The sequence below is a fragment of the Tenrec ecaudatus genome, chromosome 4 (assembly GCF_050624435.1).
Source record: "Tenrec ecaudatus isolate mTenEca1 chromosome 4, mTenEca1.hap1, whole genome shotgun sequence".
In the NCBI taxonomy this organism is placed as follows: Eukaryota; Metazoa; Chordata; class Mammalia; order Afrosoricida; family Tenrecidae; genus Tenrec; species Tenrec ecaudatus.
Genome location: NC_134533.1, coordinates 195,004,900 through 195,024,046, shown reverse-complemented (window position 1 = coordinate 195,024,046; position 19,147 = coordinate 195,004,900). Strand labels below are relative to the sequence as shown.

Sequence of the window (19,147 nt, the reverse complement as noted above, 5' to 3'; positions counted from 1 at the left end):
CTTGTACGTGCGTGGCACTCTTATTAAGTGATGAATTCTATTTTTGCTCCCACAGAGTCTGGCCTGTCTTTCTGACGTTCCTTGACCAACTGAGGTGGAGGCACCATGGACTGCTTTACCATGTTAGGATCCAACTCCACCAGACTACCAAGTGGTTGGTTTATGCCAACAGTCGGCATAAACTGATAGACACCTTGGGCAGAGCTTCCTGTGATGCCGCAGATGAGTGGCTTCGCGTGATAGTCTACAGGGCAGAAGAATTGGGTGAGCACAGCCAATCTAAGATACCAAAATAAACAAGACACTGTTTTAAGCCAGCAAGCTTGGAGCACTTGGGTAAAAGTTAACTGAAACGACGTGTACCTAGTTTTTCTCTAGAGAAAGGTGTTCACGATGCCCAACACAGGTGAAGACAGCACTTATGCTACAGAGAAAAAGAGTAAGGGGACGGAGAAGGGAGATTTAGTGGAGAATCTCCACAAATCGAGATGAGGGGAGAGAAAGTGGCAGTTCTAGAAGGTCAACTCTTACCTCGTGGGTCTGGAGGGGGAGTGTGTTCAGAGTGGGAAGGTGTTCAGTCTAGAGGTGTGTGCAAGATGCACAAAACAAGGCAGGAGGCGGGTGGAAGGAAGTCACTGCGGCAGTCCTGCAGCCCGGGCGGAAAGCCCCAGGAATGAATTAAGAGGGATATGTTGGAAGATGTTGGCGAGATAAATCAAGTTGGAAGCAATGGCATTCAAAACAGTGAGAAGGGAAGTGAAAAATAAATTATAGCATCTTGATGTTGGTCTTGGTGGGGGGGGATCAAAAGGCAAATTCTGCAGAGGCCCCCCATGGGTCACAAACTCAGCCATCCAGGACACAGTCATTCATCCCCCTCCCCAGGCCATTGCAGGAGCTCAGCATGCTTTCCAGGCGCCACGCACTGGGTGTGGCCCCCTGCTCTCTCAGGCCTCACTGCCTGCTCCCTTCTCCTTCCCTGGAAGCCAGGCACCCTGACGCCTTGCTGCTCCTCAAAGACCCTTGCCTCAAGATGAGCTTTCTTAAGACCAAAGAGACAAGGCCAGGACCTGGGGAGGCTGAGAGTTTGGGTAAAGAAAAAGGCTCAAAGAGGTGCCGCCAAAAGTGACCAAAAATCAAGAGAGGGATATGAAAGGGAAGCCAGAGACTCGACCGGCTAACAGCAGTCTGTGAACGTGGGCTGAGTGGTCAGGTAGAGCCTGGGGGGACCACCCCCTCCAAGACCCCTGGCTTTATTCACCCTTCAGGTGAATAATCAACCCATGTTTAGAACTGCCAACCCTTTCAGATGAGAATGGCAGCCATCGCCCAGAGACCAGGTTCTGAGGGTGAGGAAGGAGGAGCCGCAGGAGGAAGGGGGATCGGAGATGGCACCCAGAGGGGGCTGCCATGGAGGAGTTGATCCAGAACATGCAGGAAGTGTTCACTGGAAAAGTAAAATCTGCTCTGTAAACTTTCACCTCATTCACAAATAAACGTTTATTTGGGGGAGTGGGGGCAGGTGGTGGCTAAAGCTTCAGGTAGGTAAAAGTGAGTGGACGCGAAGTTCGGCTGAAGGAGGAAGACAGGGAGAAGGGAGATGTGGATGACCACGGTTGCCAGTATAAGGCTTTGGCAAACCGACGGGCGTGAGCCCACAGAGGAAGGAGCTGTCACAGCACCGTGCCCCTCACTTCCCCACCTCGCCGCGATCCCAGCGTGGAGATCACACTGCAGGGGAAGTCTGGGCGAAGTAGGATGTGTCAAACTGACCCGTCAGCAAACTTCCCCCATTCGCCGTTGCCATCTCGGCTTCATAAGCTCAGGTCGCCCGACTCAAGGGAGTGCTCTCTCAAAGCACGGAAACCCCCGGTGCAGCGAGCAGAGCTGACCCGCCAACAGGCTGACACTCATTTGTATTCCACGCTTGGCGATGCCTCAACTCACTTCCCTCTAGAAGTTCTGCCGGCCTAATTGATGGGGCTCATACCACATCCCTTTCAGGAGACCCCTTTTCACTTTCCCAATTTGGAAACATCTCTAGGATTTTCCAAATGCTCGCCATCATGGATTTTTCATGACCCATGTTCTGTCTAGAGTTCTTCCCAGACACGGAGGGCACGGTAGAGGTTGCCTCTGTCTACACCCCAGAACTGTCAAGTGTCTCCCCACCCTGTGATCCAGCTTCAGCTTCCAATGGCAGTGACAGAATGAGGGGGCCTCGTTTCCACCTTTGAAGATGTGTTCTCTTGCGAGCCATGCGCCCACGGTTCTCATGCCTCCAGAGGAGCTGCGCCCCGAAGGTGGGAGACTGGGCAGGGCTGGCATCGAGGCGGTGGAAGCAGAAGCACTCTGGCATATGGAGTTTGACTGATTAATCTTTTTTATTCAGAAGAAAGATAGGGCAGAAAGCAGCTCTCAGATGGAAAACGGCAAGGACATGGTGACTAGTTGAAGCCAATTCCTGCTGAGCCGACTGTCACCAGTCGTAAAAGATGACTTATCAGAGGCCCGATGCCCCAGCACAATACACTAATTAAATCTTTATAACCGAGACAGAAAATGCCCCGTAATTAGACGAGGGCAGAAAGGGGTATGTGCACTTCACCTTCCTGTGGCCGGCCCATCAGGGCAGGCACCCGGCCTCTCTCCCCTGGCCAGGGGCCAGCCCGCTTGGCCTGAGCGACGTCCGGCACTAAGACACTGAGGTGGAGTTTCCTTTGGCAACGGATGGCTGAAAATCCTCGCCTTAGAACATCGGCATGTCTACCCCGCGGGTACCTGCCCGGTTACGTGTGGAAATGTGTCCAGCGGTTCAGTGTAGTAGCCAAAGGCAACACCTCCGGAGGGAGGGGAAGAGTCAACCCCTGGCTGTGCCAGCCCCGCGGTCTCTTCCTCTTTAGAATAAATCGAAGGTACAGATGTCATTAAGCGTTACGAGGATTCGGGGTCTACAGCTGCCGCTATACGAGTCAGCTGCTGCTGCTGGGATTCGCTGTGCCACAACCTATCTTCATGGTTTTGATTGTTTTAAGTCAACAAGCCTTCTGTCATTGAAGTGATTTTAATGTGCCGCAGCCCCGTGTTACAGAGAGATCGGTGCCACCGTAGGATCTTCTTGGCTGGAACCTCTACCAGAGGAGATCGCCAGGCATTGCATCCACGGCACCACTGGCCGGGTCCGATTCACCAGTCTTCAGGCTACGCGTTAAGCACAACCTGTACCATCTGTACCACCCAGGGACCGGTGGCTCCACTATATATAGATATATGGCTCCACTGTATGTATGTATATATAAATATATACATATATCCATGGTTCCACAATATTACGCACTCTGCAATATTGTTATTAGTCTTCGGAGCTCCACCATCGTGCCCTCGTTGTTAATGAGCACTCCACCACAGCAAGAACCGCTGTCCCCAGTCAGTCAGTCATGAGGTCCAGGCAGGACAGCGCTGAGCTGTAGGAGTGGACAGAACAAGGAAAGGCCCCGAGACCCTGCAGAGGCAGCTCCACAAAAGTCCAGCTCAGGACCAGAGGGATCTGGAGCAGTGGACTCCAGGACGCTTCGCCAGGGAGAGTGGCAGGAATTCTGTTTCCATCAAGGGGCCAGGGACGAGAAGACCAGGAGCAGATGCATCCAGGCTGATGCTTGTCCACGCTTTCCGGCGAGGGTGGCCTTGGACCTGCGGATGCTTCCTCACCTTGAACATGAAGCTTTTTCCTTTTCCCTCCTCATACACCAGCACTGACGGGACACCCGGCCAAGGCCAGCCCCACAGGAAGGCTGGACAAATCATCACAGAAAACACATCCCCAAGGACTCTTTCTGTTGACACGGAGCGGTTTCCTGAAGGTCTACTCTGTACCCGGTGCTGCAGATGCCTTACCTCAATTCACCTTGACAAGGGCCCCAGGAAGTCATGGGCTCGGGGTGGCTAAGCGACTTGCTAACGATCCCAGGGTTGGCAAAGGGCAGACATCTGAACCCGGACATGGCAGGGTCTCTGAAACACACTCCCTCCACTCACAGCACGATGAGCAGTCTTTCAAGGGGCTGCTGAGAATTAGCAGAGGCTCAAGTATATGCACAGCAGTACTGAAGTGCAGACAAAATTTCTCTTCCCTGGAGCCAAGCCAGGGGTCCTTAAACTGCGGCCTGCGGGCCACATGCACCCGCCGAGGGCATTTATCCGGCCTGCCGGGTGTTTTTGCCCTGTTTGTTTTTTTTACTTCAAAGTAAGATATGTGCAGTATGCATAGGAATTGGTTCATAGTTTTTTTTTAACTATAGTCCAGCCCTCCACTGGGTCTGAGGGACAGTGAACTGGCACCTGTTTAAAAAGTTTGAGGGCCCCTGGCCAAACCAACCCCGCTGCCACCCAGTCTGCGAGGACACACAGCACCCTTTAGTAGGACAGAGCAGCGCTGCCCCACAGGGTTTCCAAGGCTGACATCTTTAGGTAAACGGGCTACCCCATCCTTCTCTTTGACCACTGAGCCACCAGGTGACGTCTCCTGCAGGTGATGGCAGAAAAGAAGAGAAAGAGTCAGACCACCGACCAGAGACGTGTGCTCTGTCTTAGGCTGAGAGTAGGTGATCCACCGTGCCTACATTTGCCCAGCTTAAAGTGGGGGTAGCACGTCTTGTCCTTCCAGCCTCCGTGCAGGGAGGGTTAAGGAAAGTCCTATCAGACCCACACTTCCACAGATAACAACTCTAAACTCTGGGAGGGGTGGGGGGGTGTTCTAAAAACAAACGCAAACTACCTGGGGCACTAGACAGTGAGGCAAGGCAGGTAGATGGTGGGGAGACGTGAACATCTGAAAGGAGGTATTAGATGGAGGGGGTTTTCGTTATTTCTGGTTCTGAGCCTCATTTTGTACCACAAGGGGCAGCTGACATTCGGCAGAGCCCACGGCCTTATATACTTGCAGAGCCAGAAGACATAATACGAGGCCACCAGTTGCTGGAACCTGGGGTGGGAATCCTAGAAGGCGAGAGTCGGAGAGCAGGAGCCCCAGACTCTGCACCTAAAATTGCCCAAAGCACAGGCTCCGCAGAGCCACACGTGCACGGCAGTCTCCAATCCACCCGGTGACCACGGAAAAACTCAAGCCAAACGCACTGCCAGCGCATGGATTCTGACTCATAGTGACCCCAGGGCACAGGATAGAGTTGCCGCCGGGGGTCAACGTCTGCCCAAACTACCTTACTGAGAGCGAAGACAGGGCCAGATCAGCAAACGGTGCTTTGAACGTTTCCTGTGCCTCATTCCTGCAAAAGCAAAACTGAACAAAACAGGCTGTTTCTATTTGTACGTGTCACCTTGCTTCTAGGATGAAGTTAGACTCAAAGGCTGCATTTCTGGTCAAAACCCTGTTTTTAAATAAATCACAAAAATAGACATAACCCTCTCTCGGTCTCTCCACCATGCTGAGGGTGGTGGTTTTCCAACTTTCCAATACGGTCTCATAAGACTTTCAGGATCAAGAGATTCCTGGCCAAGAAACAGAAGCAGATTCGGCCCATTCCGCAACGGATTCACATGAAAACCAGTAATAAGATCAGGTCCAACTCCAAGAGAACACATTGGAGAAGAATCAACCTGGGTCTGTCAGGAGCCCCCCTACTCCCCCCACCCCCCGTCCCCACAAGAGGTGGCACGCACAGGCACATTTTCCCAGACTCACTAGCGGTCAGTCATGCTGAGTTGGATTAAGACTTTTGCCACTACCTGATCAATTGTACTTGCACTGGCAAATAATCTGGTTTCCCCTTTGGTTTCTATGCTTCAGCATTGAGAGTTTAACGGTAAATAATGCAAAGCCATTGGATTGAAAATAAATAAGTAAATAAGCATAACATAAAGCAAAGCTTTATCCTATATTTTAAAGCAAGGCTCTAGAGTCCATGTATGTCCACAAATCATATTTAAAAGCAAAACTGAACTGCACATCACAGCATAATTTGTATTGTGGGAAGGGAGCTCAGAATCAGTAGGCGTAGCAGGGACCCTCAGAGGCTTCAGAACCAGGCTGGGTTCAAATCCTGGTTCCATGGCATAACAGCTGTTCCTCTCTTGAATACCTTCTTTGCTCCCCAATTTCCAACTAGAAAATGATGGTAATAATAGTCGTTGCCTGGTCAGGGTGCAGCACAGCACTGACAGAACACACTACATTCCTCTAGTTCTTTAATGCCTCCTCCCCCACATCCCCACCACTAGCATGATCCCAGTTCTACCTTAACAAATCCAGCTAGACCGGAGCCTGTACACTGGTACAGATAACAGTTCTTGGCACACAGAATGCAGGACAGATAAACCGTTCAGGGACAGTAATGGGAGTAGCGCTACCATGAGGGTAGAGGGATCATGGGGGGAGAAGGGCAGAAATGGGGAACCAACTGCAATGATTGACATATAACCACCACCACCCCAGGCGGATGAACAACAGAAACATGGGTGAAGGGAGACTACAGATGGTGTAAGGTATGAAAATAATAATAATTTATAACTTATCAAGGGTTCACAAGGGTGGAAGGGTGGGCGAGGGAGAGGGGAAAAAAAGCTTACACCAAGGGCTCAAGTAGAAAGAAAATATTTTGAAAATGATGATGGCAATATATGTACAAATGTGTTTGATACGACTGATACATAGATTGTTATAAGAGCTGTCAGAGCCCCCAATAAAATGATTTATTATTCAAAATAAACAAAAAAAATAGTAGTTGCCTCTCAAGATTGTTGACCATTAGTCACATGCATGGCCTCCACAGTGACCGGTTACACGTTCAAGTGTGAGTAATCAGTCGCTGATGCAAAGAGGTTAGAGAGGGAGGTGACTTGACCAGCATCACCCCGCTATCCTGTTAGAGACCTTGGGGTAGACCCTGGACCCATTCTCCCATTTAAAATCTCTCCTTCATACAAGTTCTTTAGATAAGACCAGAAGCACTGTAAGCAGATGATTACAAACTTAAGGATTATCATTAATCAAACATTATCAAACGCCAAACCAACAAACAAAAAACACATCAAAGTTAGCTTTTGGCTATGCGGCAACCTGGAGAAAAGACTTAATTTTCTCAACTTGTTTTCATTCCTTTAAATCTGAGGTTCAAAGACACGCTTCCGAAGGACATCGCCTTTTAAAAGATGGTCCCACCAATAATTACATTGGGGATTCTTGTCCTGCCTTGGTGTCTCTGGAGACTGCGAGGTTGGGTTATATATAAAGGGTTTTCATAAGTCTGCCCTCGGCAGGCTCCACCACACGGGCTAGTGAAACCTCCTTCACGCATGTCCACGCAGGGCCTCCGAGCCTCACACGTAACCTGACAGCCTCTTCACGCCCAGAGGGATCCAACATCGACTGCACATGGTTGATCCTGGATGTGCTGCTATTCCTCATGCTTCCCACCTGCTTTCCTAGTACCTAACACAGCGTTAAGAAGTGTAAACTATTAAAAAAAAAACCTGCCTGAGGAGTTCAGGAATAAAGTCACATTTCTTTGCCTCGGTGATTTGAGGAGTATTAGAAGATGTTTGTTTATGAAACTTGGGACCTTACCTTTAAAAAAAACTAACCACGGTTGGAATGGAAAGTCACTGAGAGAAGTATGCCTTTTTTTTTTTTTTACATACAGCCCCAGTGACTGAGCAGAGGGCTTGAGAAAGGAAATACAGGGATTCATTACACATAGGGGTGCATCATATATCCCTAGATAGGGATCATTAAAGGTTGAATATATCGCAGCAATAGCGATGACTGCAATAGGCATACAGACCTGCTCCCAGGAGCCTCTGTCTTAGACCTCATATTTTCAGAAAGGAAATTAAGAAGTGCTCAAAGCGAGACCCCACTCAGTTAGACCCCAAAGGTGAAGAAGGTGGAGGAGAATTAGTAGGCCTAGATCAGAGAGGCACTGATTGAAAAAACTGTGAGCTGCAGTGTCCTGGTCCCGGGACTACTGGGAACAACCAACCTCCAGAAGGAAGCGTGGAACCTCGAGACAGTTCTCCGTTACGAGTCCAGCTTCAGGCGAACGTGGTTTCTCGTCTTGAACAGAGGCCCGCTTTGACCTAATACATGATGATCTTCACAGGCCTGAAGCCCAGTCTCCTAATCACACAGCAGTGAGCATGGCTGACGGTAAGTGATTGATAGCCGAGGAGAGTGGCCATGCTAAAACCAAGAGTGGCCAAGAGATTGGAATTCTTCTGGGGACCTGGCACCACCCAGGAAACTGGCCCGGGCCTGAGCTTCATCATCTCCACACAGTCAGGCTTGGTTGGAATGAGCTCAGACCCAAACCTTTTGCCCCACCTTTCCTCACTAAACATTAATCTTGTCATAAATGTCCTCCCTGGTGACACCCATTTCCCATGTAGGGTGGTGGCTTGCACAACAACCCCACCCCACCCCCACGCCAAACATTTTAAGACTGCAAGCACCCTATGTATGAAGGATCAGTAGAGGGAGATGAATACTGTGAACTATCTTTGCCCGCAAAATCTGGCGAGAGATTGATTCGGAGTCACTGGGGGAGCTGGGAGGTACTACCTTTCCTCAAACTGTCCTCTCATCACACCCCCTGATAAATCCCAGTCAGACTTGATAAGCCCCAACAAGAATCAAAGTCCCTAATGGGATGATTGCATCGCAGGTCATTATTTGAATAGGGCTGTTCCAGCCCAAGTCTTCGTTACTCCCACCAACTGACGTTTTCCCCATGGGTCTGGGAAGGGAAGGGAAGGGACGACACTGATGGGATTCGGTCGTGAGTGACTGTGGAATTGACACGGTCCGGTTCGTTGTAATTGCCATTCTGCTAGGTATGAGTCAGCTCAGAATCAGGAAAGTGGGGCTATCACTACCAGCAAGATAAGAGCCAAGAGTAAAGCGCATCCTCTGGACCTCGAAATCCCTGCACACTGACCTCCCAGATCCAGGAGGCAACGTTGGCATCAGAGGAGAGGCAGCAGCACAAGCCAGAGCCAGAGAATGGGAAAGAATGGTGGTCTTCCCAGGCCACAGAACATGTGGAGCTAAGTGCCTGCAGGCAGGAGGCTGGCTTGTGGAGTAGGCTATCTCTAGACACTTAATTGGGTGAGCTAGTTTTGCTCACCCCCAGAGCTAGAGCTGAGGTTTATGATGGAGTGGCATGCCCTTTGGGCACTTATTGGCAGCCCTTAAAGAAAAAAAAAAAAGCTTTGCACTTTTTATCAACAAAATACATTGAACCAAAGAAAACCATAATGGTACTACTAATCAATAGGGTTCACCAGATTGCGTGCTACCCAATGGCAGAGAATTTTTTCCCGCTGTGGTTTTAAAAAGCGATGACAAATATTTGTGTGCATGGGTATTTTAATGTATCATTTCTTCCGAGGACTCAAATCACTTGAACTGTCTGGAAACAGCTCTGCAACCTTTGCCAGCGTGGGTCACGCCTGAGCACACCTGGCTCCGCCACGCAGACAGTGAGCCCAGCAGCACCCAGGCCCAGAAAAGGTGGTCCAGGTGAGGAGGTGCCTTCACTTCATCTTGGAGGAGCGAGGGTTGGGGAATAGGGTGTCTGTTAGGAGGACCAGCTTACCTGAATCTGGCTATCGAGAAGAATCTGTGTTCTGGTTGCTGTCTGAATGAACACACTTAGTGTCAGACCCAGACCAGAACTCACATTAATGGCCAGGAAAATACAGTGTCATGGGCGGAGGCATTGAAAAGATGGGGACCAGCCGTGAGCTACCGAGAAAGACTGTGGATCTTTTAGGTCCGGTTTCAGGAATCCCAAGGCACAGGCAGCATGAACGGCAAGAACGCATTTCGGCCTCTGGTATGGGCTCTTACAAAGAATCTCCGAGCCCATCTTCCCTCTGCTCTCTGACCTGCTGTGGAAAAGTCTAAAGTGAAATGTGTTGAGAATGGACATGAGCTGGAACGGATGCTCAAAGATCAGACTTCCACCCAAGAGAGTCTCTCTCCTCCTCCCCTCCCAAGAAACTCCCCAGGCAAGTGCTGCTACTTATCTCAAATCAAATGGTAAAAGAATAAAGAATGAGTTTGAATTAGGAGAGGAGCAACTCAAGGTGCAGGGTATCAATGATGAAACATACAATTCTCCTCCAGTTCTTAAATGCTTCCCCACCCTCCACTACCATGATCCCAATGCTACCTGACAAATCTGGCTAGACCAGAGGATGTACATTGGTACATATGTGAACTGGAAACACAGGGAATCCAGGACAGATGATCCCTTCAGGACCAGTGGTGAGAGTGGCGATACCTGGAGGGTAGAGGGAAGGTGGGGTAGAAAGGGGGAACTGATTACAAGGATCTACATATAACCTCCTCCCTGGGGGATGGACAACAGAAAAGTGGGTGGATGGAGACGTCGGATAGTATACGATATGACAAAATAATAATTTATAAATTATCAAGGGTTCATGAAGGAGTGAGGAACATGGAGGGAGGGGAAAATGAGGAGCTGATACTAAGGGCTCAAGTAGAAAGAAAAGGTTTTGAGAAGGATGATGGCAACAAATACACAAATGTGTTTGACACAATGGGTGTATGTATGGACTGTGATAAGAATTATATGAGACCCCAATAAAATAATTTTTTTAAAGAAACAAAAACTTAAAATATAAACAAAGAAAAACTTTGTACTATTGCACAAGCAAGACAGAGGCCAACAGGGCTGTGTGGGTCAGAGACCAAAGACTAGAGAGAAACCTGCCTTGAGTACGGCTTGGAAGAGGCTGTCTTGTCCAAATAATTGAACCCCAACGTTTTATAACCTGTTAACTTCCTTAATAAACCCACAAGTGTTAATATTATCTGTAAGTTGTGTGTGGCCAGCCCTGGTAATGAATTATGGAAGGAGTGGCTGGACATGCCTGACCTAAGCCTCAAAGAAATTGTCCTTGGGCTCTGTTGACGTGGAGTTTGATTTCCCTTCCCCTTTTCGTAGCTGGACGAGGTCAGACACACAAGTCCGTTGCTTATCTACAATGATGGAACATGACAAGGTCAACAAAAGCACTTGTATCCTTGAAAATGCCATGTTAATATAAAGCATGACTATCTTCCCCAAACCTGCTGGTTTCTACCCCAGGGAGGCCACAGGTCTCCTGACTTTCTCTATCACAGCCTGTCCTCACGGGGCCATCAAGTCTGACCTCCTTCTCCTTCCTCAACGCAGACTTCTCTGACCAGGGCCTGAGACCTTGTGGTCTGAGTGGGACCATAGTCCACCTAGTCCTACTATGCAGTTACCAATCCACATCACTAACAACACACAAGCTGACCGGATCCTAAGGTGGGCGGGACCTTGCAGTGGGACCAATTAGGGCAAACACCCTCCTTCGCAAGTGAGGTCACAAAGGTCCAAAAAGCCATCTTTAAATCAGCCCTGTCTCAGGCAAGTAACCCCTACAAAGGCCTTGTGGGCTGATTCTTCTTTCACTGTTCTTGCATTTGGTTATAAAAACAGCTACCGTGTACTGTGCCCTACCCATGCCCATAAGCCCTACCCAATGTCTCCTCTGAACGACTTCACTCCATCCAACAAAGCAGGGCATTTATCTACATGTTTCAGACTGAAAGAAAAACCTGAGACACGGAAGGGCTTAGTAACTCACCCAAGTTCACAGGCCAAATGTATAGAAGAGACGGGTCTACGGGCCTAACGGCCAGAGCTGGCCACACCAAAGCTCATTTTTAATCCCCCCACCAGCACAATCCCCTGACGTCGCAGGGTGAAGGCCTGATAAATAGCTGCTGATTAATCAGTCGAAGCTGCTGCTATCTCCTCTCCTCCCTCCCAGATAAACACAGGCTGATCCTGGGCCCACAAGAAAGACGCCAGCACACCCCAGGAAGCCAGCCAAGCCTGTGGTGATGAGTGATCCGGGCAAGAATGGATTGGTTATCTATGGGTGTCTGATGCCGCTTTAAAGCACTCAAGGAGAGGTAAAGAAAAAAACGGGCTCCCATCCAATGCCATTTTAAAACCGTTAATTCACCGCACAATGCAACGCTAACATCAAGGGAGCCTCCTCCACACTGTGTTTGCAAACCTCTGTAGATGGCTGTACCAGGACGATTTATTTACAAGTCCTACATTCCTTTGGAACGAGTCAGGTGGTTGGCACATAGAATCACATGCTGACTCACTGGGGTTCTATCTTCCAAGGTGAAAATATATAATCTGAATCAATTCTGTTTCTACCACGGCCAGGATACACACAACTGAGAGTCATGGGGTCGCACCAACAGTTAAGTTCTCTACTATTAGCTGAAAGGGTGGACATGTGAACCCACCCAACGGCTCCTTGGGGGGCAGGCCGTGTGATCCACATCCAGAGAGTCAAAGCCCTCACAGTTAAACAAGCGCCCATCTGGCAGGGAAGCAGCAGAGCCCACATGGAAGAAGCACACCAGCCAGTGTGATCACGAGGTGTGGATGGGAAGAGGTATCAGAAGGTCAAAAACCACATCAATGTGAAGGGGTGTTGATGCAGTGGAGACCCAAAACCCACCTGTAAAAAAATGAAACAGTCCCTCACTGAATATGGCCCTAATGAGCCCCATAACCACCGTGTAGCTCTTTACTATTCCTCCCCTTACTGTTGCGGTTTTTATCTGTCTTGCCTCACTAATCACCCTAGATTTGCGAATGTTCATTTGTGTATTTAAGATGAACGTGGAGATGGGTAACCCTTCAGGAACAGTGAAAGGAGTAAAGGTTCCCTGAGGGTACAGTAAGAGAAGGGGGGAAATGGGGAGCCGAGAGCATGGGTGACAGTGTAACCCCACGTGATGGGATCAAAGAACAGCATTGCATGTGAATGGATATATTGGATTGTGTACGATATGGAAAAAAATTATGGAAAAAAAGAATAAGAGTTCCTGGGGGATGGGGTGGGGGAAGGAGGGGACAAAAGGGAGCTGATATCAAGGTGTTCAAGAAGAAAGCAAATGTTCTGGAATGGATTGTGGTAGCAATTGTACAACACTGCTGAGGTGACTGAACCGTGCACTGTTATGCTATGTGTAAGACCTCCCAAGCAAACAAAAAGTGTGAGCCTGGACAACCCTGTGGAGCCGGCAGTTCCACTCTGCACACACGGAGACTGTGAGTCAAAGCCAACTGAGCAGCAATTAACAACAGCAGGAATCAAGGGGCGACTTTTCTCACTCCTAACACCAATATACTTGCTTCCTGTCTCCATACATGTTGCTTCGGCTTGGTTAGCGCTCTTGCTGACTGTGACAGCTCAGGTTTAGTGTGAACTTGGCTGGGTCAAGGATTCTCATTGGTTTGGCAATTAACACTAGTAATCCCCCATGATGCGATCTAATATAATGTAATCATCTCCATGACAGAATCTGCTATCTGCAGCCAATCAATTAAACAGAAGTTTATTCAGGGGTGTGGCCTGCTTCCAATATATGTGAACACTGTGGAGAAGCTTGCTTGCTTTTGGCTGGGTCTCAAGCCTGCATCTAGCCCATCATCTGACCTCAGCTTTTTAAACTTGGGCCAGTGGCCTGGCATTGATTCTGGAGTCACAAGTCTGCCGTCTTACCTTCTGACCTTGGATTCAACACCTCTGTAGTCAGAAGTCTACTGTCTGACCTGCTGACCTAGGGTTCATCAGGCCCTGCAGCCAAATGAGTCCAGAAGAAGTCTCCAGACTGACATCTGACCGGTGGACGGGGAACTTGCCTGCCCCAACAACTGTATGAGCCACTTCCTTGATAGAAATCTCTCTATGTATACATAAATACATATGTACGTACATACGTACATAAGCTTCACTGATTTGGCGTCTCTAAAGAACCCAGCCTCCAATAACGTTCAGGGAGAAATGCTTCTACCAGGAGACATAATGATGGTTTCAATGAACTAGAAGTTGGGATTGCCCCTTAGCTAACTTTGACTACAACTCTCAAGGAATCAAAAAAAACTAAGAGAGCAATTAATGTACTGGCTAGGTCAGGGGTCAGCAGACTTTTGAGACGGAAGAGCCAGTCTTGCCCCTCACAACAATTTAAAAACGAGTCAAGAGTTATCAATATATTTTTACAAACAAATGGAATAGCCATTATCTGAATAATATCTTTTTTTTTTTTGCTTTCAGTTTTACTTCAGAGCCACGTGCACATACCCAAAGAGCCACACATGGCTCATCGGCCAGTTTGCCAACCCCTGGGCTAAGTGGTTGATCACAATTTCTAGGGCAGGAGTTCTCAACGTTCCTCATGCTGCGACCCTTTAACACAGTTCCTCATGTGGTAGTGACCCCCAACCATAAAAGTATTTTCATTGCTACCCCATAACAGTCATTTTGCTACTGTTATGAATCAGGTGACCCCTGTGAAAGGGTCATTTGACCTCCAAAGTGGTCACGACCCACAGGTTGAGAACCGCTGTTGTAGGGGAAACTGGATTACTGTTAGACAATAGGAGCATAGAAAAGTATGCCTGGAAACTTGGGGAGTTTCTGGAGGGGGTTTCTGGAGTGCTTCTTGATATTTCCATGCCCGAGTATAAATATTAAAATGGAAAACTAAAGCAAATTAAAACGAAGTGAAAATATAAGACTTCTAAACTGAGACCACTGTAACTAGGTCCTGAGCTTGGGAAGAAGGCCTGGTGGAGCGGCCAGGTCCACTAACCTAACGGTTGGTGGTTTGAAGCCACCAGTTGCTCTGTGGAAGAAAGATGTGGCAGTCTGCTTGCACAAAGCTTGCCCCCTTGGAGACCCCACAGGGCAGTTCTGTTCGGTCCTGTAATGCCACTACGAGTCAGAATCCGTTCCCTGGCCCTGGGTTTGAGTTTGGCTGCTGTTGCTATCGGTTTGGGCTCATGAGTCTTCATCAAGTGAAGGGCTGGCTGGTGTAAAAGTAAAGTCCCACCTCTCACGGTGACACAACGGGGTCACATGAGCTCGTCTTCTAGTTCCACCAGTCCCGTCGGCACATGCAAGGATCGTCAAATTATTCTGTACCGTTGTGAACGTGTTCAGGGCTCTTTGGGACTCCTCAGTTCAAGCTCACCCAGAAGCACTCGGACACCCGGAAACCCTGTGGAGTACCGTCCTGCCCTGGCACACAGGGAGTCCTGATGAGTCGGAGGTGAGTCAGCACCATTCAGTCAACAGCAAGGTACCGAGGGCCTCAACAAGGAGGCACTGAAGACTGGGCATGGAGAAGGCAGAGAGACGTGCCATTCGGAGCTGCTATTCCAGTTGTTCAGTATCCAGTACTGGTAAGTTTCATAAGAAAACAAGGAAAGAACAGAGGCTGAATGCGAGCAGGGTGGGTTGGGAACGCCTGTTTAAGCAGGGTGTCAAGAAAAGGCTTTTCTGAGAAGGTGACGTCCAAGCAGAGAGTCGGAGAATGAAGAGGAAGGAGACGTGAGAAGACCTGGGAGCCGCGCGGTCCAGACACAGGAGCAAGTCCACCCTGACGATGCCGGCTTCTCGGTAGTGAGCCCCGCACACCAGACATAGCTCAGCGGTTGAGCTCACCTCCCCACTCTGGCATGCGGTTATTTTCCCTTACTTCCAATTTACATCGAAAGCTGGAGAGAAATGAATTACATCCCCCTGGGTTTCTCTGTTCCATACAATTAAGAAAAGCTATTTCTTAGTTGCGAGGCGGATGACGACACCAAGATTTCCCATTTTCTCTCCGCGGGGAGGCTGCCATCACTCAATATTAATTGATCCTACGTTACAACCATAACACAGGGGTTGAAACAAAATTTTGGTCAGAAAAACAGCATTAAGGTAAATTATTAATGGCCCCTCCATTAACGCACACTCGCATTCCCACGGCATCGGCTGCCTAAACTAATAGGCTGTTTCTTTAATGGGGAAAAAAACTGAGTAAATTAGTACATCCCTTCCTGATATTGGACAGATCGCCAGTGCTGAAAGCATCACAAGTAGGAGCACACAGAATGGTGTTACGTGTCTTGGTTTCCCAGCAAGAGAGCGTGTCAATCGAATGCAATTTTATTTTCCTGCCAGAAAGCAGATACAGTGAAAACAGCAAAAGACATACACACAAAACTCCCCCAGAGGCCGGAGAGCTATTTCTCTCCTGAGACAAAAATGTTGATGGCTATTTTTATACTGGAGAATTGAATTGTAGAAACCTAATTTCAAAAATAATTATGAAAAAAAAGGCAGAAAAGAGGGAAAATGCATAGTTATATCCACCCTTTAACAGCCCACAATGAGCACAGGGCACTGGAATAACTGATCCTTGTCACACTACAGTGGTGACCAGTTCCAGTGGGGAAATTTTTCTCAAATTCAAGAGAAGATGCTGCTTCTCATCTTCTTGAAACTCTTTCTAATTATCTACAGGAGTTCTAGGGCCTTGTAAGGGAGGCCTGGTGGTGCAGTGGGCTGTCAGCTGAGTTCTCAGGCCTTGTTAGGGAGGCCTGGTGGTGCAGTGGACTGTGAGCTGGGCGGCTAACCACAAGGTCAGCAGTTTCGACCAGCCATTCTAAAGGAGAAAGATGAGGCTTTCAGCTTCCCGGAAACTCATGGGGCCTGTTCGACTCTGTCTTACAGGGTGGCTGAGGGTCAAAATCGACTCCACTGTGAACTCAGTTCTGTTCAGGGCCTTGTTGAAGGCTAACCATGGAGGTCTATGCATTTCATCGGTGAGATTACAATCACAAATCTTCACTCCCACAGCCTGAGGCCAGGCTGAGCCAGCTACAACCAGGCTGATAAGTAACTCTGGTCCACATGCAAAAGGCTGTCCTTCGGCATAGACTTCAGCCATAGCACGAGATGAACTCTGTTCAACAAGGCCCATGGAAGCAGATGAGATAAAGATGCCAATGCATCTCCCTGATGTCAAAGAAATGGTGAGGCTGAATACTCCCTCAACCTAAGAACACTTTGTTCTCACCTACCTGACACTCACCTACCTGACACGATGCTGAAGACAAATGGGTGCATAAGCAAATGTGGCCAAGAAAGCTGATGGTGCCTTGCTATCAAAAGATATAGCCTCTTGGGTCTTAAAGGCTTGAAGAGAAACAAGAGCGGCCTTCTAGTTGAGAAGCAACAAAACCCACATGAGGTGTGGATGGGTGTGGATGGGATCGGGTATCAGACATCAAAGACCAGAACAAAAAATCCTATCATTGTGAGTGAGGGGGAGTGCGGAGTGGAAACCCAAAGCCAATCTGTAGGCAATTGGACATCCCCTTACAGAAGAGTCATGGGGAGGAAATGAGCCAGTCAGGGTGCAGTATAGCACCCATGAAACATACAGCTTTCCTCTAGTTCTTTAATGCTTCCTCTGCACCATTATCATGACCCTCATTCTACCTCACAAATCTGGCTAGACATGAGTACAGATAAGAGCTGGAAACACAGGTAATCCAGGACAGATAAGCCCCTTGGGACCAATATTGAGAGTATCCATACCAGGGGGGTAAGGGGAAAGTAGGGGGATAAAGGAGGAATTGATCACAATGATCTACCTATAACCCTCTCCTAGGGGGATGGACAATAGAAAAGTGGGTAAAGGGAGACATCAGTCAGTGCGAGACATGACAAATGATAATAATTTATAAATTATCAAGGGTTCATGAGGAAGGGGAGTGAGGAGGCAGGGGAAGACATGAGGAGCTGATACCAAGGGCTCAAGTAGAAAGAAAATGTTTTGAGAATAATGATGGCAACGAATGTACAAATGTGCTTGACACAATGGATGGATGGGTGGATTGTGATGAGTTGTACGAGCCCCCAATAAAATGATTTATTATTAAAAAAAAAAAAAAGAAATGGTGAGGCTGGAACATGAGTAGGGTGCCAACTGCTTCCAAACCAGTCGATCCCCGAGGGGATGCTCTCTGGTTGCCCGTGCGTGCGTGTCCTTTCAGGAGCCAGTATGCCCAGCACTCAGCTGCTGGACAGTGGCTGGTTCACACTGACCCATACAGGGCTCTCACGGTGGCTCTCCTCTCCCAAGGTGAGGCCCCACAGCTCCCCACAGATTAGGCGATCCAGCTGAGACCACCTCTTAACTTGGCTATTCCCCGTGCCCCATGGCCTCCCTCTGCTGACCCCTTAGAGTGCTCCCTCCAGGGCGCCTGACTGGAGGCAATCACAAAGAACTACTAACGTGTGGCCCCTTCTTCATATTCACTGTGGCAGACTGTGATCTGTATCAATAACAACCAATCTCCACCCCCTTTTAGATAGTCTTCCTAGCATATAGAAGCTAGTGGCCCAAAACGACATTTCCCTTTTACAGACGCTAATACTGAGCCAGAGAGAAGTGGCATGACTCTCCCAAGGGCGCACGGCTAGCAGGCTGGCAAGTGGCAGGGTTAGAATGTGAAGCCAAGCAGCCTGGCTCCTGAGTCTGTGCGCTCAGCCCCCGGCTATGCTGCCTCTCCCCCAGGGTAAGGCTTTCCGTGTCGGCTGCCTCTGTGGCCTATGGGTGTACAGCAAGTTGTGCTGAGATTTAGCACCTTTAACACAACCGTTTCTCTAAGTCAGGAACCCAGGGACAACTCGGCTGGGTGCCTCAGGCCCAAGGTGCCTCCTGAGTCTGCAGTCACGGTTCTACTGGAAAAGATCCACTTCCGAGCTCACGGCCATCATCAGGGATCAGTTACTCAAGGTCTGTTGGACTGAGAGCCCGAGTTCTCACTGGCTGTGTACAGAAGGCTCCCTCTGTTCCAGGCCATGCCCTGTCTCCATGGGGCTACTCGAAACCAGAGGCTTGGCATCCCCCATTCATTAAGGGGCAGTCGCTGGGTCTAATCCACATTCTAAGGAATTCATGCAAAAACCATGAACACAGGAGAGCAATAACTGAAGGTCGCCTTAAAGGGTGTCGCTGTGCTGCTCAACGTAGCACAGCTAGTATACAGGAAAGTAGAATCGATTGTACCTCAGTTAACCCAGCTCCCAGGCCCAAGCTATGTCTACTCCTCCAACAGTCCTCCCAGCTGGAAGAACAAAAACGGTGATAGGTCTCTCCTGGACCCACCCTGCCCCTGTCACCTACAGCTCTAGAGCTAAGAGAGGGAAGGGCAATAGAGGAATCCTCTGATCTCCTTATCTGAAGTCAGTGGTCTAAGAC

At 48.9% G+C, this 19,147-nt stretch overlaps 2 protein-coding genes across 2 annotated transcripts in view; one reads left to right on the top strand and one right to left on the bottom strand.

Annotated features, from left to right (window-relative positions):
* The window catches only part of RFTN1 (raftlin, lipid raft linker 1), a 234,853-nt gene that overhangs the window by 182,649 nt on the left and 33,057 nt on the right, over positions 1 to 19,147 (bottom strand). The gene's annotated exons all lie outside the window — the stretch shown is intronic.
* On the top strand, positions 394 to 18,465 carry LOC142444646 (large ribosomal subunit protein eL39-like). The gene is made up of 3 exons (XM_075545709.1): positions 394 to 439; positions 5,447 to 5,617; positions 18,461 to 18,465. The coding sequence occupies exons 1-3, from the start codon at positions 394 to 396 to the stop codon at positions 18,463 to 18,465; spliced, it is 222 nt and encodes a 73-aa protein (XP_075401824.1).